Genomic DNA, 19,700 nt, shown 5'->3' with positions numbered 1-19,700 from the left:
ACCAAGCTTCTTTTCAGTATTAGGACTTAAACTGTTTTGAAGGTCTTACTGAGTTGCCATTTCAAGAGGAAAATATCTTATTTCTTTGCCTTCATCTTTTATTGTTTCTTCAAAGCATATTTGATTGAGCTGGATGTACAATCAAGTTTAGCCGTATCTTGTAGGTGTTCTGCTGCTGAGCTTTGCTTTTTCTTAGAGCTCAGCTCTGAGTAAAGCTGCTTTATTTTACCTTTCCCTGTCCTTTTTGCTGTCTCACATGCTTGCCTGTATGGGATGTGATCCTGCTTTTAATGCTTGGTCTGGCACTGGTAGCAGAGGTCCAGCTGGCAGCCCCTACTTAGTCTTCTGTTTATGGCTTTCTTAGGACCGTCAGAAACTAGCTTTTTGCTAATGTCACTTCGTAAAGCTTTGGAATATTCTTTCTGTTATACCACTGAGCCTTGCCGCTTCTCATTTTTCCAGCTGCTTTCCCTGGTCATCAGATTTGCTAAGAGCCAAAGAGTCAAGAAAAAAGGAGATAAAATGAACTCTGTGTCTCTCTCAGCTGTAAGTCAGTAGCTTCCAGGGAAATTGCTAGCCCAGAAACAGTTGCCCCTGAGGATCGCAGAGTGGCTGAGGTGGGCCCAGGGACCCCAGATCCCTCTGGTCCAACCCCTGCCTCAGCGGCACCCCCAGAACAGGGTGCCCAGCCCCACGCCCAGGCGGCTCCTGAAGAAAATAGCAACTTGTCAGAAGTGGGATTCGAACCCACGCCTCCAGGGGAGACTGCGACCTGAACGCAGCGCCTTAGACCGCTCGGCCATCCTGACTGTGGTGCTGTGCAGGGGAAGCAGTGAGCAAGGATTTATGGCAGCGCGTACGGGGGATCTGTGTGAACGGGTGGTTCTGGGTGTGTGCAAGGACAGGCAAGTCTGCTGGTAAAGGGCTTTTCTGTTTTCAACTCTGTCTTGGTGAGGGAGTAAAGGCAAACTGTTGTCTGAGATTTTTTTTTGCTGTCTGCATGGTTTGTACTAATATGCTGGCTCTTCGCTGGAAGTCTGACCACCTTCCCCCCCCTTTCCCCCAACCCTAAAAAATGAACCACGGTATTTATGGTAAGTGGGCTTCAGGGGTAAGATTAAAGCAAATGTAATCATGGTCACGATTCCTGCCCTTGATAGTGAGATCCAGTGAAGAGCAGATAACTGTGCTCTGAATGCTGCCTAGAAGCTATTGCAGGTCTTCACTCAAATGCGTTCTGTGTTAAGTATGACAAAATTCTGCAAGAGCATAGATTCTTCCTGAGAAAGAGGCATTCATCCATCATATGATGTTGAAATATTGGTACGCACCTCAGTTACTTTTTTCTTTCACATTCTAGGCAAATTGTACTTCTTCTCAGATGGTATTCTCTTTTCTGACCCCCACCATGGCAGCATTTCCATTTCAAAGGACCATATGAATTCCCTTTGTCTCTATGATGGGGTGAGTGTTCTGTTTGTTCCTACTGTCACAAACTTTTTATCAAATTTCAGAATTACTTGTATGTTAATAATGCAAAATGTTTAATTTCAGTTGAATTTTTATAAGCGTGTGTAAAACTAGTAACTGATGCAAATATCTACTGTTTTTGTGTTGGGTAGCCAAACCAATTATTGATTAGCTAAACTCCAAGGACAGAATTTTGTATTAGTGTTCTTAATAGTCTGTAAAATTGCTTTTTATTGGAACTGCAGAACATAGCTTTCATAAAATGTCTAGCTGTCTTAAGTGATGGGTAGAGAAAAGTTCAAGGCATTGTGAAGTCCTACGGCATATTAGATAGCAAAATGCTGCGTTCTATTCAAAATACATTTAACCTTCAACCAAACGTTCGTGGCTGTGTACTTCTTATCTCTGGGGAGGTCACGAGCAGTGTCTGTCTCCTGTCGTAGAGCACTGTGTAGCTGACAGGGTGAAGGGAGTGACTGGTTCGCCTTTTCCAGGCTGAGAGATGAGACGGGGAGGCATGCTGTTTGTAACTATACATATTCCAAGTAATTTCAGTAAAAGCCAGTGTTAGGAATCACAAAAGTGTATGACTATGATCGGCTTAGTATCTCTTCACTCAGCTTTGTGAAGTTGCCATGCTAATAGTTCGGTTTTCTAGCTCAGTGGGAATAGAGCCAGGATGATGATGGCAACTCAGCTTTTTTCTTTTTTTTTCCTCTTCAAGGCAGGCACACTGGGTTAACTATCACTTTTTCAGGATGGAAAAGACATTATTTTGGTTATTGTTTCCTAAGCGCGCACACAAAAAAAATTATTTCCTTTAGTTTCTATTATGTTCAGGTACAGCATTACACATTTGCTTAGTGACCTCCAGAAAGCATTGTGTAGTTGTAATTTCATCGTATAATGGAGGAAAACAGTAAAATACAATAAAAGTGCTATTCAATTGAGATGAGCGAAGAGAATCTTACCTTAGCTGCCTTTTCTTGTATATCATATTAATTGCCCAGTGGTAGTTTAAGAAGCTATTTTAACGCTGACCTTCCTTCTATTGTTTGATTCAAGACACTCACTTTCGTAAAACTAGCTATTTATGGGACCTGGCTATCATTCTTGAACCGACGCCAGATTTTTGTGTAAAGCTAAACCTTGACAGAGAGCATTTTATTGTTTAACTGACTAGGCATAATACAAGGGTGGAGAGTTTAAATGTTAAGTGACAGGAGAAGAACGCTAATTGTTATGCTTTTGCTGAACGTTATTGCAGCAACAATATTGATGGAAAGTAAATGATAATGCTAGGATTAAAATAAAAAATACAGAGACTTTAAGTGATGCAGAGTACGGTTTCTTAGCAGCTGTCTCATGATGCCTGCTCGATGCTCCTCTTTTTGACTTGAAAATGTATTTCTGCCTCCAACACATGCTGCAAATTTCTCTGTTCTGAGAATCCAGGTGCCTAGCTGCCACCTAAACTCCTGAAGTCCTCGGAGCTCACAGGCATCCAGCGCATAGAGGGTACAGTAGATTGCTCACAAAACTGTGCCATGAATGTCTAAAGCAATAACCATCCCATCGCAATCTTGGTACAACCAAACGTACATCGCCAGGATGTAAGGCAGTACTGGTCTGCATTCTGGCCTAGCACCAGCCATCCTAGGAAGTTAAAAATAAATAAATCCAACAGACTACATTGTCGCCCAGTCTCTAAATTCCCAGGTTTATTTCTTTCTCTTTTGTAGCTGAAATTTTACCTAAGCATCTTTATTGTATAAAGATTAGATGCTGTATGCTTGGTTTTAGAGTCTTATTTAAGACAGGGATTGAAGCTTTTAAGTACCTGAATCCAATATTCATTTTGGTCATTTATTATCAACTGAACAAATATTAAGTAATACTTAGATTTCATAACAGAATTAACATCTTGTAAAACTTGGAAATTAATTCTTTTAACCGTAAGCCCGTGGGGAATATTGATGTTTATTTTCAGCCTTTTTCAGTTTGTGGCATGCTAAACATTTTCCAGGAGGAGGAGGAACATGTTCTGTTGTGCTTTTTCATATGCAGATTGCAGCATGTATGAGTTTTCATACTTCAGTCGTCATTAAATCTTCCAGTTATCCCACAGGACCTGGGGTCTGTGGGCCATGAGCTAAAAGTCATTTTCGCTTAGGAGAAATTGTTCTCTCAAAACATTTATGTTCTTCAGTAACCTCAGTGACTTGAAGATTACTTTCATAATTAATCCCTGAGTCAGTGAAGGGTAGAGGTTCCATTTGCAAATGTTTCTTAATTGATAACGATTCTTATGTAAATGTTCCCCGTTTGGAGCTTTCCTCTAAAATCAGGAAGTAGGGTTCTTTCTCCATGTCCAAGATGGATGTTACTCAAATTCTGATTTGTACACCGAGTAACGGAACCCCTATTTTCCGGGGATGTTTCTCACTGTTGGGTTGTACTCTGTGTCCAGTATTTTGGTGTGAAGAGAGTTGCAGGTTGAAACTTGAGCATGAAACACTTGAGCATCCTGCCAAGTTGTACATTAATGGCTATCTCAAAATCCAGAAAGCCCAGGGCCGTTCTTGTTTTCATAGAAGAAAAATTAGATAATCTCTGTTCAATGCTTCTGAGAGAGACTGGTTTTGAAGGCTTCAGCTTTCTGTTGGTGAAGAAGCAACAGGTTCAGTGGAGTTCGTGTTCCTTGTAGAATCTGAGAGAAACGGGACACTTGAACACGAGAGCAGCCCACATTTTCAGTTCTGGGCCTGACAGATGTACCTGCTGGCAGTGGGGCTTCTTTCGGGTCAGAACCTGAAGAGAGTTGTATAAAAGTTTGCAGTAGCACCACACCATCCTTCTAATCTTTCTACTGACAGATTCAATTTGTTCTTCTAAGGAACTTGTGTCAGGAGATGTACAGGTATAGATAAAGGTGGCTCTGTTACGCGTTAGCAGTTAGTAGAGGAAAGGCCTAAAGTTCTAGGTGTTGGTGGCGGAGGGAAAAGAAGGGGGTAAAGGAGTAGATATTAAAATACGAATGTTTTTTTGTATGTCTTTTGGTTTTTGAGGATTCAAAGCATATGTGAACAATCTCAGGGGTTTTCTTTGAAGTGTACAATATTGCTAATAGCTGCAAAGTAGGAACTGAGAAGTACAGCAGGTGATAATTTGCTGTACCAGCGATATGCAAGCTAATGAACCTTCAGATCTTCATGTGTGCCAAGCCAAGTAGTATAGGCCAGAAAAGAACTGTTATAGTCGTAATATATTAAGCCTTTTTTTTTCCACTTTCAATAACTGTTATTTATAAATTGTCCTGTTTCTTCTTTTTCTAGGATTCAACCAGTATTGTTGCTGCTCTCTTTATAGACTTCAAAAGCTCCTTGCTTACTCATCTACCAATTGAATTCCATACCCGAGATAACTTTTTGATGATTGCACTTTTCCCCAAAACGAAGATTTATAAAGCTTTTTATTCACAGGTAAAGTAAATAAAGATAGCAATTTTTTAGCCCACCCCAAACACTTATTCTTTGTGTTTCAGATGAGAGGCAAGGGTAAATGTTAATGTCCGAGTAAACTAATTATATTTGTGTTTATAAAAAAAAAAAAAGAGTATATTCCTTCTTATGTTAGGTCAGCTTGTCATCTGATAAGTAGGTTCAGAAAAGTTTGAAGTATGACATCTTTCTTGCCTCATTCTTCACGAGCAAAACCTTTTCCTGTATCTCAGTGCACCAGCATGGTTTGGAAAGGAGAAGAAGCAATTAGTACTGAAGGAGCAACAGGTTAGAACACTGAAAACCTCTATGAAGTTGTATGGTATTGACAGAAGATATGGAGAGGTGTCTGTGATTTTGAGGCTGCTTATCTTTCATACAGAACCAAGATGTAGCAGTTAATGACTGTAGCAAGGACTGTTGCAATGAACTTCTTTCATTAGTGGCAGATTACAAGGGGCAGTAACTATACACTGCAACTTTGAACGTTCAGATTGGATGTTAGGAGGGTACTTTTCAGCAAGAGGTTGGGTGGTTCAGCACTGGAGCAGGCCACCCAGAAACTTAGTCTCCACTTTTGAAGATTTTGAAAACTTGGCTGGATAAATCCATTGAGCTGAGCTGATCCGTGCTGCCAGCAGTAGTCCTGCTAGGAGCAGAAGATTGGTCTGGAGACCTCCAGAGGCTCTTTTCCATCCAGAAACTTGGGTTTTCTATGTGACCGATAGCAGTTCCGTGTAGTCCTTCCCAGGAGCATGATTGCTTCTGATCTTAGGAACTTGCATGTGTGAGAAACTTTGTGTGTATTTGTAGTGATTGTGTAGTTTATGTTTAATAGTCACCATGTGCTTTCGTTTTGTATTCTGAAGTCAGCGATTGCTCTAAAAGCTTGTTTTCTAGTAGTTGCATTTTAAATGTAGTACTGGTGTATAATTGGCTGCAGCAATTGTATGCAGTGGCAGAGGTTCCATTGTGTTTTTTCGTGGTTAGACACATTTGGATCGTGATCCTTAGGGAAGTTTTGTTTAAGTCTTTAAGTATCCCATATGGCATTGTATTATTCTCTGAGTAGGTTGGCTTCATGCATTGTAATGCAGATGAGCTTTTAATAAACGAAACTTTATAACAATAGCACTTTTGAGGAAATGAGCCTGGAGATTTTAGGACTTTGCAAGGGTTTTAGTGTGTGATTGTAGCCCAGGACTGGAAAAGACCACCTAGCTCAGTGAGTACAGTCCCCACTGGTAGCATTAATGATTCCATAAAATTTCTCCTTTTATCTTAAGTGTTTAGAGTCCTCCCACTGTTCAGCTGTGTGAGCGGTCGTGAATATTTTGCTCTTGAATTTTTAGCCTATTTTATTAGGTCTACTTTTATACCTGCTTTTATTTTGTTTTCCCAATGGAAATGCTTGAGCTGTTCAGAGATTTCAGACCTATTCTTTCTGGCTTATTTGGTCTGACAAAATAAAACCAGATCCTTTTTAGTCTATTATTATAAAATGTTCTCTTTTCCTCTGATCATTATAATAGTTCTTTTTGTTTTTGTTTTTGGCTACAAATATTCAATATTGTGTGCAGTATTGTATATGAGGGTATTTGGGTTTTGTATAGATGCAGTATAAGTTATCTTCAGAAAAAGTTGTTATCCTTCATTTGCCTTTGCTTTGCCCTGCTGCCTTGAATTAACAGTTCTTGGTGTGTTTTTTTTTTTTTGAGAAACACCTTCAGGTCCTTCCCTTCTGATACCCACTGACTGTCCATCTGATTCCAGAAGTTTGAGTGTTCATTTCTACCTTCTTACCTTCTTCATATTTTTCTCTGTTTCTTCCGTTCTTATTTGTTAGACTTTTTCTGTAAAACATCATAGTGCTGTACGACTGTCTCCCAGCTTAGTTTCCCTACAAGGCTGTCAATTCAGTTCTTGCCAAATCCGTTATCGATGGTGTTTTTGGAGCATTCACTAAGCAGCTAAGTTGCAGTTTCTCAACTGGCTGGCACCATACCAGTTGCTTTGCTCATGTTCAAGCAGATGAACTGTGTTGTTTGTCTAGGAGCTACTATCACGTGAATGAAGACTAGCCGTAAGACCAAGTGTTCCTTGCTGTGTAAGCCATGCCAGTCAGGTATTATATTTTGTTAGTGTCTAACTACAGGTATTTATTGTTTTCCTCCAAAATTTTATCTAAATCTCTGCATAACACTGAAGTTGCGTAGACTTAATAGTTGCTTTACAGACCTGTAGCTGCAAAGATTCACTGAAATACGGATAGTGGTTTTAGTCTTCTCCAGTCATATGACAGGATATCTCACTTAGCAGACTCACTAGAACTATGACTTAATTATTTCAAGCCTCCTTGAAATAGGAAATGGCAATTACCCATCCCTCCAGATCTGAGTGTATCAAATTCTTTGTAACTGCAATGTTGGTTGCAAGATCTTGAGCACACAGGAATAGAATCCGGTGTGAAGATCTTGCAAAGACAGGAAAGTGCCTTTCACATCTCCACTGTAATTGAAAGTTGAGGTGACTTTGATTAGGTTTTGGGACATACAGAGAGCAGCTTTTTTCTTTTTTTCCTTGAAGTCATACAAAAAGGACGGTTTCCGGTTTTGTTGATTTCCTTTTCAAGTTCTGGCTCAGTCTGACCTACGTTTTTGCTTTATCCCTAGCACTTTGACTTCTAAGTAATGTTTTTTTCTGTTTACCAGTCCTTCTTTCCATCCCTTGTAGGCATTTGCCTTAGTTTTGAAGTGGCTATTTGTTTGGTTGCATGGTTCATTCTACATGAGCAATGCTGTCTTTGTTAATATCAGAAGTTTATTTTATTTTAATGTTTTTTATCTCAGTACCCTTGCATTTAGGATGCCGATTTGTTAATGGAAAGCAGTCTTGTCCTTCCTCGATTGTTTTGTCTTGCAGAAAATAATTGTGAAAAATGACAATGGCTGTTGCCTTTACTTACTAAAAGAAGGGAAATACTGAACACTTAAATACTGTGTGATTCATCTGAATCTGATTTCTAGGTTCAGAATGCCATTCATATTAATGTGACTTGGCTAGAGCAGTAGGATGTGAGCCAAATGTTGTTCCCCAGAGAAACGAATGCCTCCTTTTTCTCTTGCATAGAAAGAGAATTTTTCTTAAATTTCTAGAAATAAGATTGCTGTAATCTTACCTAATGAAAACTACAACAATGCTTAGAGGAGTTGTACAGCAGGAACTGAATTAATACACTGCTGTTGGACTATAAATACCTCCCATTTCTAGTAAAGAAGTGCTATGACTAAAAGACCCATGTGAAGCCAGACTGTTTAGTAAAGTTATTTCTTCAAGTAGTTCCAATATAGCTGAGGTTTTCAGATCAGATCTGCAGAGAATTCTTCTGTATTTTGAATATTTTCAGCAAAACTAATGTTGTGAAATATTTTAATGGCTGGATAAGATAAATGCATTTTTAAGTGAATAAAAGTAATTCTTAAATTAAAAAAAAAAAAAATCCAAAATAATGACACTTACAAGTAGGTCTGGTTTGTTACAGGTTTTCTCTTCATGGCAAAACCAGAGAAACTCAGGATTCTGTTTAAGAGTTGTCCAAGAAGAATTTCTGTCAGTGGCACAGAAGAGACTGTAAGTTCATGCTGCTTAAGTGTGATTCCATGTTAACTGTGTGCTACCATCAGATTCAGTTTTTGATAACGTTTCAAAAAGGAATCTCTGCATTCTTAGTGCGACACTCACTGTTTTTTTGTGCTAGTTATGTAGACATCTGGCTTAAAGAAAGAAAACTTCTAGGCTTTTTGTTTCAACTAACCAATTGATTTTTTTTTTTGCTTCTTTTCAGACATTCCAGTGGTCAGAAGCTATTTAATTATTTGTCTTTTCCTTCTGGGGAAAGATGCAGTGAACTGAAAATATCTGCTGCCCTCCCAGAATTAGAGAGGTGAGAAATTATTTTTATTTCCAAGGGATTAGGGTTGACAGAAATGGTACAAAAATATTTTCTTGTATGTAATCATCATCTAAAAACTGCTTATTAAATAAGTCTGTCTTCACAGTAGGTATTTTTTTTCTATGAGATGAATTATTTCCTCACTAGGAAGCCTCCGTTTGACCTTTTAACAATTTTATTTTAGTAATATCCCAGCTATTTATATGAATGAAGTCTTTTGGTCTTTTATTTACAAAAAAAACCCAAATTTTATTTTTTGAAAGGTTTGTGCAGCATTTTACTGTCAGCAGCGTCAGTCGCGAGCCTATAATGAGAGCACATCTTCCTATTTTATTGCAACAGTCAGAAATCATTCCTGAGAGCAAAGCAGAAAGTGATAAGGTAAGAAAGCAGTGCAACAATACTTTCTATCCCTAGCACAGAGTGTTTACCAAATATTCTGGCTGTTACTGGTTCCACTGCAGGTAATGCAATACTGACGTGCATCATGGTGTGCGTTTAGCTGTGCCTACTGCTCCAGTTCATACTGAATGTGTTTCAAGTCTGTTTCTTAGAATAAATTGCTCTGTCTTGTTTTCCTGTTTACGTTACTTAATTTTGTGTTTAAACAATCTTTTGGAAGTGCCAGTGACCCTTCAGTCTGGTGAAACAGGGACAGAAAACGAACAGTAGATCTTCACAACTGAGCAGTTTTCTCTAATGTCCAGAGAGTTTACCCTGAAGTAGTAGTTTGTTTTTATGAATTGCTGAATAATTTAACTGACTTGTTCTCTGCAACATAAGACCTTTAAATAGCATAGAGGTAGTACATGATATTTAACATTTGCTGATATTATCTGTAGAACACTCTGTTCTTTATAGGGGCAACAACAATCATCAAACTTAAGGGGTGCTTTAGATAGCATTTTCAGAGAAATAATTTCCTTGTAACTTTCCAGCATTTGAAAGCTGTTGTAAGCAAGGAAAGCAAAGCAGCAGAAATACGGCCTTTCTCTTCAAATATTGCAATGTGGTAGCAGTCTTATTTCCTGGGGTCTCTTCAGAGACCATACTGACACTTAAGTATTAATAAGTAAACTCTTAGTGTTTTTAAATCTGATTTTAAGGTTCATTTAAATGTCTTAAAAAAATCTATAATGTTATACCAATTTCTATAAAACATGCAAACTTTGATTTTTTTTGAGTTACTTCTCTATCTGTATTATTATGCCTACTCATTGTCTGTTAGCATCCAAAAGTGATTTTGAGGATAGGATACAAATAACCTGCAGATGGCTATCTTCAGCTATACTTCAGTTAGAAAATGGAAGAGGTAATTTGTCCCTTTATATTAGGATGATACACAGTGTGCGGGGTGGTTACCAATGTGACATAATTTCCTTAATCAAGTTCAGCACAGCACAGAATTGTTTTTAGCCGTGTTTCCAGAGGTCATATGCTTACCTCCGTACCGTATTCCAGCATGTAATATAGAACTACATGTGCTTTGGCTTCTCACTGTTTCTTTGCTCTGATCCCTCTTTCAACACCACAAAGAATGCACATAATGGCAACAGGGGTGCTTTATGCAGAAAAGCTGTTGGCATGTTGGAGCTGTTACTGTGCAGCCTCTTCCCACCCCTCCTCAAAACTGCCTGCACCTTTGCTTAGATCTGTGCTAAATTTTGGATATAACACACTGGGCTCAGCATCAGAAACTTGGAACTGCTCCTTGTGTTCAACAGTTAAGACTGTCCAAAATAAGGCATCACTTCCTTGAAACCACTTTGCTCAAATACTGTTGTATGTCTTTGGATGTACCCTTTTCACCACAGGAAATGGAACCTCTTGGTCTGTTGCAGTGTTTTGTCTCATGTTAAGACTTACACTTCAGACTAGGTTCTACTGTAAAGGCTTTGATAATGCTATCTGCTCTATTTGTTAATTATCCTTTAATTAATATTTAAGGTATGACAAACAAGGTGATACATCATTTTATAAAGATGTAATAACTTAGGGATCGTGCAGATGTTTTTACAGTTGTCTTGTTCACTTTCTTGTTGTTTCTGTGGGTTAGTGTCACTTAATTTTCTGTTCAGACTTCAAGTTTTATGGAGATAGAGAGCCTTATGTATGGTGCTAGAACCTTTTTATGGTGCTCGCTTATTTCTTCTAGTCTTTTAAGTTGTCCCCTTCTGTTTCTTGTGTTTTAGGTTGTTATCACCATTATAACAGGTCTTCCAGGATGTCGCAGCAGCGATCTGTGTGCTTTTCTTGTAACTTTTAACAAGGAGCATGGAAGGTTCGTATAGTTCTGGTTTTACAGTCCAAAGCAGTGGTCTTACTTACAATCGAAGAACTACTCAACATGAACGAATTTAAAAAAAAAAAAAATTTATGTATCCTGGTTTCTGATTTGTAATCAGATATATTATAAGGGTACATTCAGTGAATATTATGAGGCACTTTAGATAGTTCTACGTAGCACAGCGTAGGGTCTATTTTCTATGGGGAGGCATTGAATGAGCACATTTCTGTTATTTCAGGTATCTCAGTTAACTGTGTTACGCCAGGCAGATTTGATTTTAGATACTAGACATTTAGAGAAGGAAAAAAAAAAGATTTCTTCTTGATATTCCATATTAAGAATACCAGAGGTATCATTACAGAGCTATGACAAGTGTGGAACTACCACTGATGCTACAGATAGTTGAGAATAATCTTAGAAGGGCCAAATGAATCTTGTCTTAAGCATGGGAAAGGTCTTGTCAAAATTTGAAGGAAACAGTTGAACAGCTTCCATTTATTAACTTGTGTGGTAGCGAGTCTAAAATGCATTTTTCTTCTTGGGGAAAACACTATACTAATGGTCCTTACTACAACATTTTAAAATCTGATCTAGTTTCTATTCTACAGTTGCAGGAGATATATTCAGGACAGGTATTGCATGGCAATAAGATAAATCCGCTGTAAGAATTTACCATAGTGTGTGTCGATACAGCTCTTTGTTCTGGAAAATCAAAATTCTTATCCTTTTAAATCTTACAGCCGAACACCATAGAGTTTAATCTTATTAAGGTTCTGGACTGTTCTGTTGTATTACTTTTAACTTGATGTCTTGGTATTAGCGAGTTGATCTGGAATATCTTAGTGGCTCTCTTCAAGGCAAACATAAGGTGGTTTTTGAATGAGATGTAGTATTACAGGACATTACATTTTCCCACAAATGTCATAATTACTTTTATTTTTGCAGTGAAATACTTTCATGCCCAGTCTTAAATTACATGAATCTAAGTTTTGTTTACTGCATCACCAACAAAGATCAGAATTGCTCATATGATGTGCTGCTTTGAAGAAGCTGTTGAACATTGTCTTATTTAAAAAAAAAAAAAGAGGCAATGAAAAACCACAAACCCTTTTGGCAGTAGTCTGAGGAATGTGCTTATGCTGAAAGCCAAGTAAATTTCTCTCTCGCACGTGGTATGAGAAATGCGGAGTCTTGGGGCTTGTCATTGTTGGGTTTGGTCATTGGTTCAAAACAAGAAGTAAATAGTGTTCTATTACATAATATTTCTAACTTTTTCCTTGTTTTCTGTTGTAGGTGGATAGTTTATCGGCAAACTATGGATAGTCCTGAATGTTTCAGTGCAGCACACTTCCAGCGTTATCTCTCCAGTGTCCTGGAGGCTCAGCAAAACCACAGTGTCCGTCAGTCCACTTATGCTAGAAAGAACAAGCGGCTCTTAGTGGTCTTGCAAGGGTAAATGTTAGAACTTTGAACTGTCGAATAGAACAGGGGATTTTCTGTTCCCTTCGTGTTTCCGAGGCATTTTTAAACTTCTTGTACCTCTGAAGCGGTCAAGTTTCTGTGCTAAAGTGAGATTCTTTGTGAATTCTATTTTATGTATGCACTAAATTCAACTTTCCTGCTACCTGTTAATTTTATTGCTTGCTACTCTGTTAAAAAAAGTGTCCAAGGAATTTGGCCTGCCTCCTCCGTTTAGGAGGTTGCTTTTGAGAGGCCAAAATCACAATCAGTTTCCTTGCCCTTTCCAGCTGTAACTTAGACTGCTGTCTATAGAATTTTATTGGAACATCTATTTACCCTCTATACACACTTCCCCAGACATCATAGATAGAGAGGTAATTGTCCTTCAAAGCCTGGTTCGTATTCTTGAGCATCTTCTTCATTTTCATATTCTCCTATCTCCTGCAGACTTGCACTTCAGTGGTAAAGTAAGAGTCCTGGTTGTCTGTCTTTTAAAGCTGTAGGTTTAGCTGGGGACAGTAGAGCAGAGACAGCGTGAGATTATGTTGCTAGTTGCCCTCCAGAGCTGCAGGTGAATATTCCTGAATATGACCTTCTTTAGCATTCTTGTAATAAATAGAGGGAAGGTTGCATGTTGTTGTCCCTGATGGTACACGAATGAATTATTGCCACTTTTTCACAACAGACCTACTTTTAGCATCTAACAAAGCAATAAAATGTACAGTAAATATACAACTCAATGCACAATAGTCTTGGTTAACTTCATTGGTCCCTTCCAACCCAAGCTGTCCTGTAATTCTGTGATGATTCATATTTTACCTTTCATGTATAATCTTCTTTGAAAGGTTGGAAAAATACTGAATTTATTTAATGAAAGATGGGGGTGGAACACCTTCCTATTTTTTTCCAGAGGAATATCTGTTGTGTTTAACATATTAGATGACTGAGGACACTTTGACTTTTAATTTCTGTAGCTTCAGAATAGAATGCAAGTGTGATATGGTATGGCATAGACTGTAGCTATATCTCTGAAGTTCTTACAGCCCTTAAACTTCTGAAAGATCAGCAAATGCTAGGCAATTATTTATTAATAAATTTTTATTTTTCAGAAGTAAATGGCCCATTCAGTTTGCAATGTTTTTTCTCCAAATAGAAACTTAAAAGCCTAAGCTAAACAGAATGTGCATTCTACAGTAAGCGTGAGAGTAGATCTTTGTGGTTTTTCCCCATGTATTTAGCATCTTCGTGTGTTTGTCTTTCTCTTTGCATTTCCGGTAGTCCTTGCTTTAATTCTTTGAAAGTTTTAGCTACAAAAAAAAGACATGAATTTTCAGTTCTACTTGATAAAAAGATACGAAGAATGTTGCATGCATGTGATTTAACATACATTTTTGTGCAGTTTTTGCACGGTGCCCTCAGTCTTTGTGCTTCAGAAGAACGGCTCCCTAAACATTATTACCTCTCTAGCTACTAACTTAAAGCAAGCTGTCAAAAATACGCCATTCACTTGACACAACAGGAGATATTTAAGTAAGACAGATTAAAACATTTTTGATAAATGCCAGTTGTCTTCTCAAATGAAGGTTAAGAGTGAGGCATATTTGCCCGCTCTGTTTCTGTATGAGTCGTTAGCAGGTACTGCAACTAGCTTGAGCGAAGTACTACCCTAACCTGACTGGAAGGGTTTTAGTTCCCAGGCTACCAACCATTCATCTGTTTCGCAAAGGACATGTACATGGCATTTTCTTCATTATAGTCTCTTCTCCTAGTGATAAACAGCGTTATTTTTTTCCACTTAAGAGTGAGATACTTTTCATGAAGTCAGTAGCTATAGTGTCCAGTGATGTGCAAAATAACTGACACTCTGGTAGCAGCACTAGCTTCAAGAATAGTTAATTATAGCTCTTCCATTTTTTTCTGAGCAGTTGAGTGGTGTTTAGACAACTTTAACGAGTATAATTCTTATGTTATAATCCATTAACTTGATAATTCTCAATATAGTTTGGATAGAGATTGTCACTTGGTGAGAAATAAGCTCCAGTTCACCTAAATTTTCTCTTCTAAAGCAGTGCAATGCAGCAACGTCTAGAGCAATGATTAAAAAAATGGACTTGTTAATTAGAATAGCACACTTAAATTAGGAATGCTGATAAAAACGAATGTTATTTTTTAATTCTTTACTTGAGTCAAACAATGTTGAATGTTTTACAGAAAGCATAGGGTGCATCTATTTCCGTTCTACTTTTTTGTGCCTCCAGAAAGCCAAGCTTTACAGGTGTTCAGTGTGAAGTTTATACTGGTTTTCTCTGAAGCAGGCATTAGTGTATTTCTAGTGTTACTCACTTTACTCAGTTTGCTTAATCGTTTCAATTGCAAAGTTTTGAAATGCTCTATAACTATCTTTGTAGGCTTCTTTAGAACTATAACCTTGCAAGTAACTGACTTTTTTTTCTTACTACATGTTGAAAAGTGTTACTGTTTCTCTGAAGCTGTTTTTCATTTTATTTTCTTACAGATACACTGATGTGATTGATGTTGTACAGGCTTTACAAACTCATCCTGACCCAGATGTAAAGTCCTCTTTCATCATTGGAGCAGTTAATACTTGTGTAGAGCCACTGAGTTGCTATATAGAGCACAGGTATACTTGAAAATATTTTTAGTAGTCTGAAAATAGAGTATATATTTGAGATGATTCTGTGATCACTTTTACAATAACTTTGGCTATATGATGGCTAAATGCCGTTGAACTATCTTAAATCTCACCAAATTGCTAGGTAGTCTGTCTTGGATGAGCTTTTCAAGTGTTGTTTGGTTTATAATGAAATTTGGTTTCCAATGGGTATATAATTAATTATATATAGTATTAATAAAAGTTTATTTTGTAGAAGAATAAAGCATTAGCCTACTGCTTAAATTACGTATACTCAGGGTAGGTGTTTTGTGAAATCTGGACAGTTGTCCTGTTGGAAGTTTCTTTAGTCATTCTTAGTATTTTGTAAGTGTGGCTAGGTATTGGGACGTGCATCTCGATTTGGATTATTGATTATATCACTACTTTGTGGTGTTAAACAAAGACTTTCCATATTTAAAGTATGGAATTTACGGGAAGCTGTCCCAAATCAAAGACAAAGCACGGAAGCAAAAGCATTGCAAGTATTAAAATCTGATATCCTGGGTTACTGCAAAGGCACGTTGGGGAGGAAATGATAGCAAAGCCAGGTCACTAACATTTTAAAGTAGTATGGTATAGTTGTTGTTTCCTAGCATACATTTGTGTTCCATGCTTCAACAAACGTGGAAGGGAACTCATTTAATTTCACAGACCTATCATTAAACTGAAATAAGCAGCGAGGCAAAATAATATATATTAGATAAAAATAAGTCAAAGCAGTTAGAATCTTCAGTTCTTAGTGTTATTGCTATTTTTGTTTAAAAACTCTGTGCATCAGAGTTTAGCGGTGAACCGTCCAATCATTTTATAGAAGTGAATTCCTTAAACTTACTAGCTGTTTTTGGCACATGAACCAATAACTTGTGCTTTGTACTAGTCAGTAATAGATGCTCCCTTACCGCTGCTTTTGGTCTCTGTAGCCAAGATTGTAAATAAATAATACAGACGACAGAAAATATTGGTGAATTGATGCTGAAGTGCTGTTTAAACTCCTTTCCGTAACTATAGTAAAGACAAATTCCTCCCCTAGGTGCATGTTTTTTTTTCCCCAAACTTCATGTGTAACTGGTCATGGCGCTGAGTAGTATTTATAGCAGCGGTAGCCTGCAATCCTTTGACTAACATTGTTTGTCTACTGAATTGCAGTAGCAATTGAAGGAAGAGGCTTAGCTGATGCTGTAGATTATTTCTGTCTCACTTTGAAGTTTCTTCTGATAAGAGCTTACAAAGTAGCCATGTACAGCCAATGACAAATCTTTCAGTTGGGAAACTTTGGCGGTTTCACTGAGTGTTGAGTGATTTTGATGTTTGTCTTGTAACTTTTTCAGTCAAGAAAAGCAAAACCCTTTCCCATCCCAGAAAGTTTATTACTGTGGAGATCTAGCTTTTTCATGTGCTAGGGTGAAGCTCTTCCTAGTACTGAACAGCAGGGCAGGACAAGGGATAGGTAGCTGAATGTGAACAGATAAGATGTTGTCTTTTGTATGCAGCTTTTTATATGTGTCTGATAAAGCTCATAAAAAATGATTGTTGCTTGTCTGACACAATAGGACATGCAAAGTGATACATTCAGAAAGCATTTTGTACGTACTGTCTTTCCATAAAGAATTCTGACTGTATTCAGAAGGAATAGAAACCCTAGAAAACTAAATTTTGGGGAAGAACTCTTCAAAATCATAACCTCTGGAGATGTTCCTGTTGTATGGATTCAGGAAAGGAAGCATGAAAATGAGTTGGAAAGTAAGACTCTAGCTGTCAGCTTCCAAATGAATGGAAACATTTTAATTGAAGGGACATGTATAAATAATACCAATTATTAATATATAATTTTTTCTTATATTTTAGACTTCTTTTTCCCAAGTTCTTGGACCAGTGCTCACAAGGTATGTGTCATTTTTCTTGATTGTATGCTATACAGAACAAGTAGCTGAGCCATATGGCCAAATAAATAGGCTGTAAATATGTGTAGTCAAAGGTCATGGTAAACTTTTGGAGGTAAGAATCATCTGTGCAGAACAGACAATTTCTCTCTGCCTGTATTATCAAAAAACATGGGTGCATGGAGAAGATGTAAGAATCTATAGCTTGATGCATTCTGGTTGTCATCACCTGGAGGATGGGTTTCAGACAGCTGGGAATTAAGCTGTTTACCTTAAGCTGCTCTAACTTGTGCCGTGTTGCTAATCGAGTTGCCAGATGGATTGCATTTGATAGGAGAGCTATGTTTCCTCACTCCTCCCTTCCTTTCTTTGGGGAAATATGAGTAAATGGAGCTCTCCTTCCATTTCTCCTATTTTAGAAAGGAAAAGATGAGCTAGTTAGCTTGTTTCCCATATCCAATTCTTCCTGCAGCGTGGAGGATCCTTGCAGGTTTCATATGACAGAGCTCTTTTGCGAGTGCTCTTGTCTGCTGGTTCTGAGCTTTGTATTCATTTTTATGTTCTGACTCTAAAATGAATCATTTACTGTATTGTCTTCCTTGTCAGAGTAGAGCAGCTGTTGGTGGGTTACCATTTTTCCTGACCTACCATCAATTAAGTAATTCAAGTTTCAGTAGCAAAAGTACCTTTACAGTTTTTAACAGTTGTACAGCGGATTCACGATATTAAAACAGTAAGTGTGTGTGTGTGTGTAAGAACATCTCTCTTCAGTCAGTTAATCCTTATTTTAGGAAGACCATGAGCTCAACCTGAAGTTGGATAGACCAATGATGCCGGAGATTTCTGTATGTCACTGTCAAACTGCGGTGTTATTGTGGTGTGACTTTCTGATCTTACACTCGTGTCTTCCCAAGTGAACTGCAGGACTGTAAATTTTTGTTTTTGTTAAACACTGTTGACAAAGTAGGATGCTGCACTCTCTTCTTATGGCTATTTAGAGTCTACTGCTCTGTTTTGCTGCCTGAATTATTATTTGTGTATGAAGAGTGCCCAAAAGAATGAAGCCCCTGAAACTGAAGTCATAAACAGGCTGGAAAGTTTGTAGGTGCTGTTATATAAATCAGTGTTTTGTTCTCATTTGGAAAAAAAATGGTGAACTGACCAGTAGGTAACTGGCATGATTGTAGCCAAATTCGTCTTTGAAAGGAGCAGGAGAATGTTAAGAATGTACCAAAATACCAATAGTTTATTGCCTTTTGCTTTTATAGCAATTTTAAAAGTGTGTGTATGCAGACATGACAGGGTAAGAACTTGTCGTGGTTCGAAGAATAGCTAGAAAATGCATAGGACAAGGATAGCTGCTCTTCCTGTGGTCCAAGTGCTGAAGGAAGAAAAAACATTGGGGGTTAGAAGAATGTTCTGGCAGCAAATTATTTCTGCGTGTTGCAAGGTTTTGTAATCTAGTTCCCAGATACAGATTGTGACATCAGATAGCCCAGAGGTCTGTTCATGTACAGCAAATGGGTTCATGTAAAGCAAATGGGTTCACGTGAATAGAGGCTGTTTTTGTGTAAAAAGTTTTAGGAGCAAAACTACGCTTTGAACTGAGAGGTGGTACGCTTCGAAACTTTCCAGGCAAGTGTAGAATTGTATCACATGCATGGTGGAAGAAACGTAAATTGGCTTGTAATGTACAAAGCTTTTTTATTCTCCACCACCTTGTCCAAAAAAAATGAAGGCTTTTAGAGGATGTAGAAACCCAAATGCTTTTGGGCAGTTTAGCACCAAGTGTCCTATGTGCCTGTCATTGCAGAGCAGTTGGGAAAAGCTGGAGGGAATGACAGATCCAGCTTTATACAGCCCAGGGAATCCACTTCTGCCTATTGGAGAACGGAAGCAGTAGCAATATTTACTGAGACATCCACTTTGAGGGAGATTTGTCCCTTTTTTGTCTCGTGCACCCCAATATTGTGTTACTGCAGCGTCTGTGGGCCAACATTTTGTACTGGGCGTTGTGTAAGTGTGAAGACAAGATGTCCATGGGTATAGGTGCTTATGGATTAGTAAGAGCTTTGGGTGTCTACCTTTTACCTTGTCCTCATAATTATCTTGCAGATTTTTGGAAGTGAGGTTAACTTTTTGCTGCAGTTTTCTGGGTGTTTTCTGTTGTGTGGCTTTCTCTGTCCTTACAGGGACCAATTCATGTTCTCAACATGACATCACTTTACATGAGTGACATGCTCTGCTTGGAAAGCCACAAGACTAACAGAAATGGATGAGAATCCCAGAGAACTGATAAAGCCTTGAGCAGAGTCATTTGTCACCAGCATTAGCAGTTTTTTTCTCTGCCTTGCGTGCTTGTTCAAACTTTTCCAAAAGATACTGCTACCATCTGTGTGCTGTAGTTTACTTTTGTCTTTTGCAAATATGCCTCTTGCACAGAACTCTGAGATAACACCTCGCTAGTCTAGGGGCA

At 38.1% G+C, this 19,700-nt stretch overlaps 1 protein-coding gene across 4 annotated transcripts in view; it reads left to right on the top strand.

Annotated features, from left to right (window-relative positions):
• DNAAF9 (dynein axonemal assembly factor 9) overlaps window positions 1–19,700 on the top strand; it is a 74,948-nt gene that overhangs the window by 41,275 nt on the left and 13,973 nt on the right. For all 4 annotated transcript variants that reach the window (XR_013951348.1, XM_080592235.1, XM_080592236.1 and 1 more), the window contains 9 exons: window positions 1,361–1,464; window positions 4,806–4,952; window positions 8,512–8,600; window positions 8,815–8,913; window positions 9,186–9,303; window positions 11,115–11,203; window positions 12,503–12,661; window positions 15,186–15,311; window positions 17,190–17,227. Coding sequence is in view for 3 of the 4 variants with exons in the window: in XM_080592235.1 (XP_080448361.1) it covers window positions 1,361–1,464; window positions 4,806–4,952; window positions 8,512–8,600; window positions 8,815–8,913; window positions 9,186–9,303; window positions 11,115–11,203; window positions 12,503–12,661; window positions 15,186–15,311; window positions 17,190–17,227 (969 nt within the window). In the remaining variant the exon portion in view is untranslated. The remainder of the gene's footprint in view (window positions 1–1,360; window positions 1,465–4,805; window positions 4,953–8,511; window positions 8,601–8,814; window positions 8,914–9,185; window positions 9,304–11,114; window positions 11,204–12,502; window positions 12,662–15,185; window positions 15,312–17,189; window positions 17,228–19,700) is intronic.

Source organism: Anser brachyrhynchus (assembly GCF_964034855.1).
Source record: "Anser brachyrhynchus genome assembly, chromosome: 4".
NCBI lineage: Eukaryota > Metazoa > Chordata > Aves > Anseriformes > Anatidae > Anser > Anser brachyrhynchus.
This window is presented reverse-complemented; position numbering and strand designations above follow the sequence as displayed.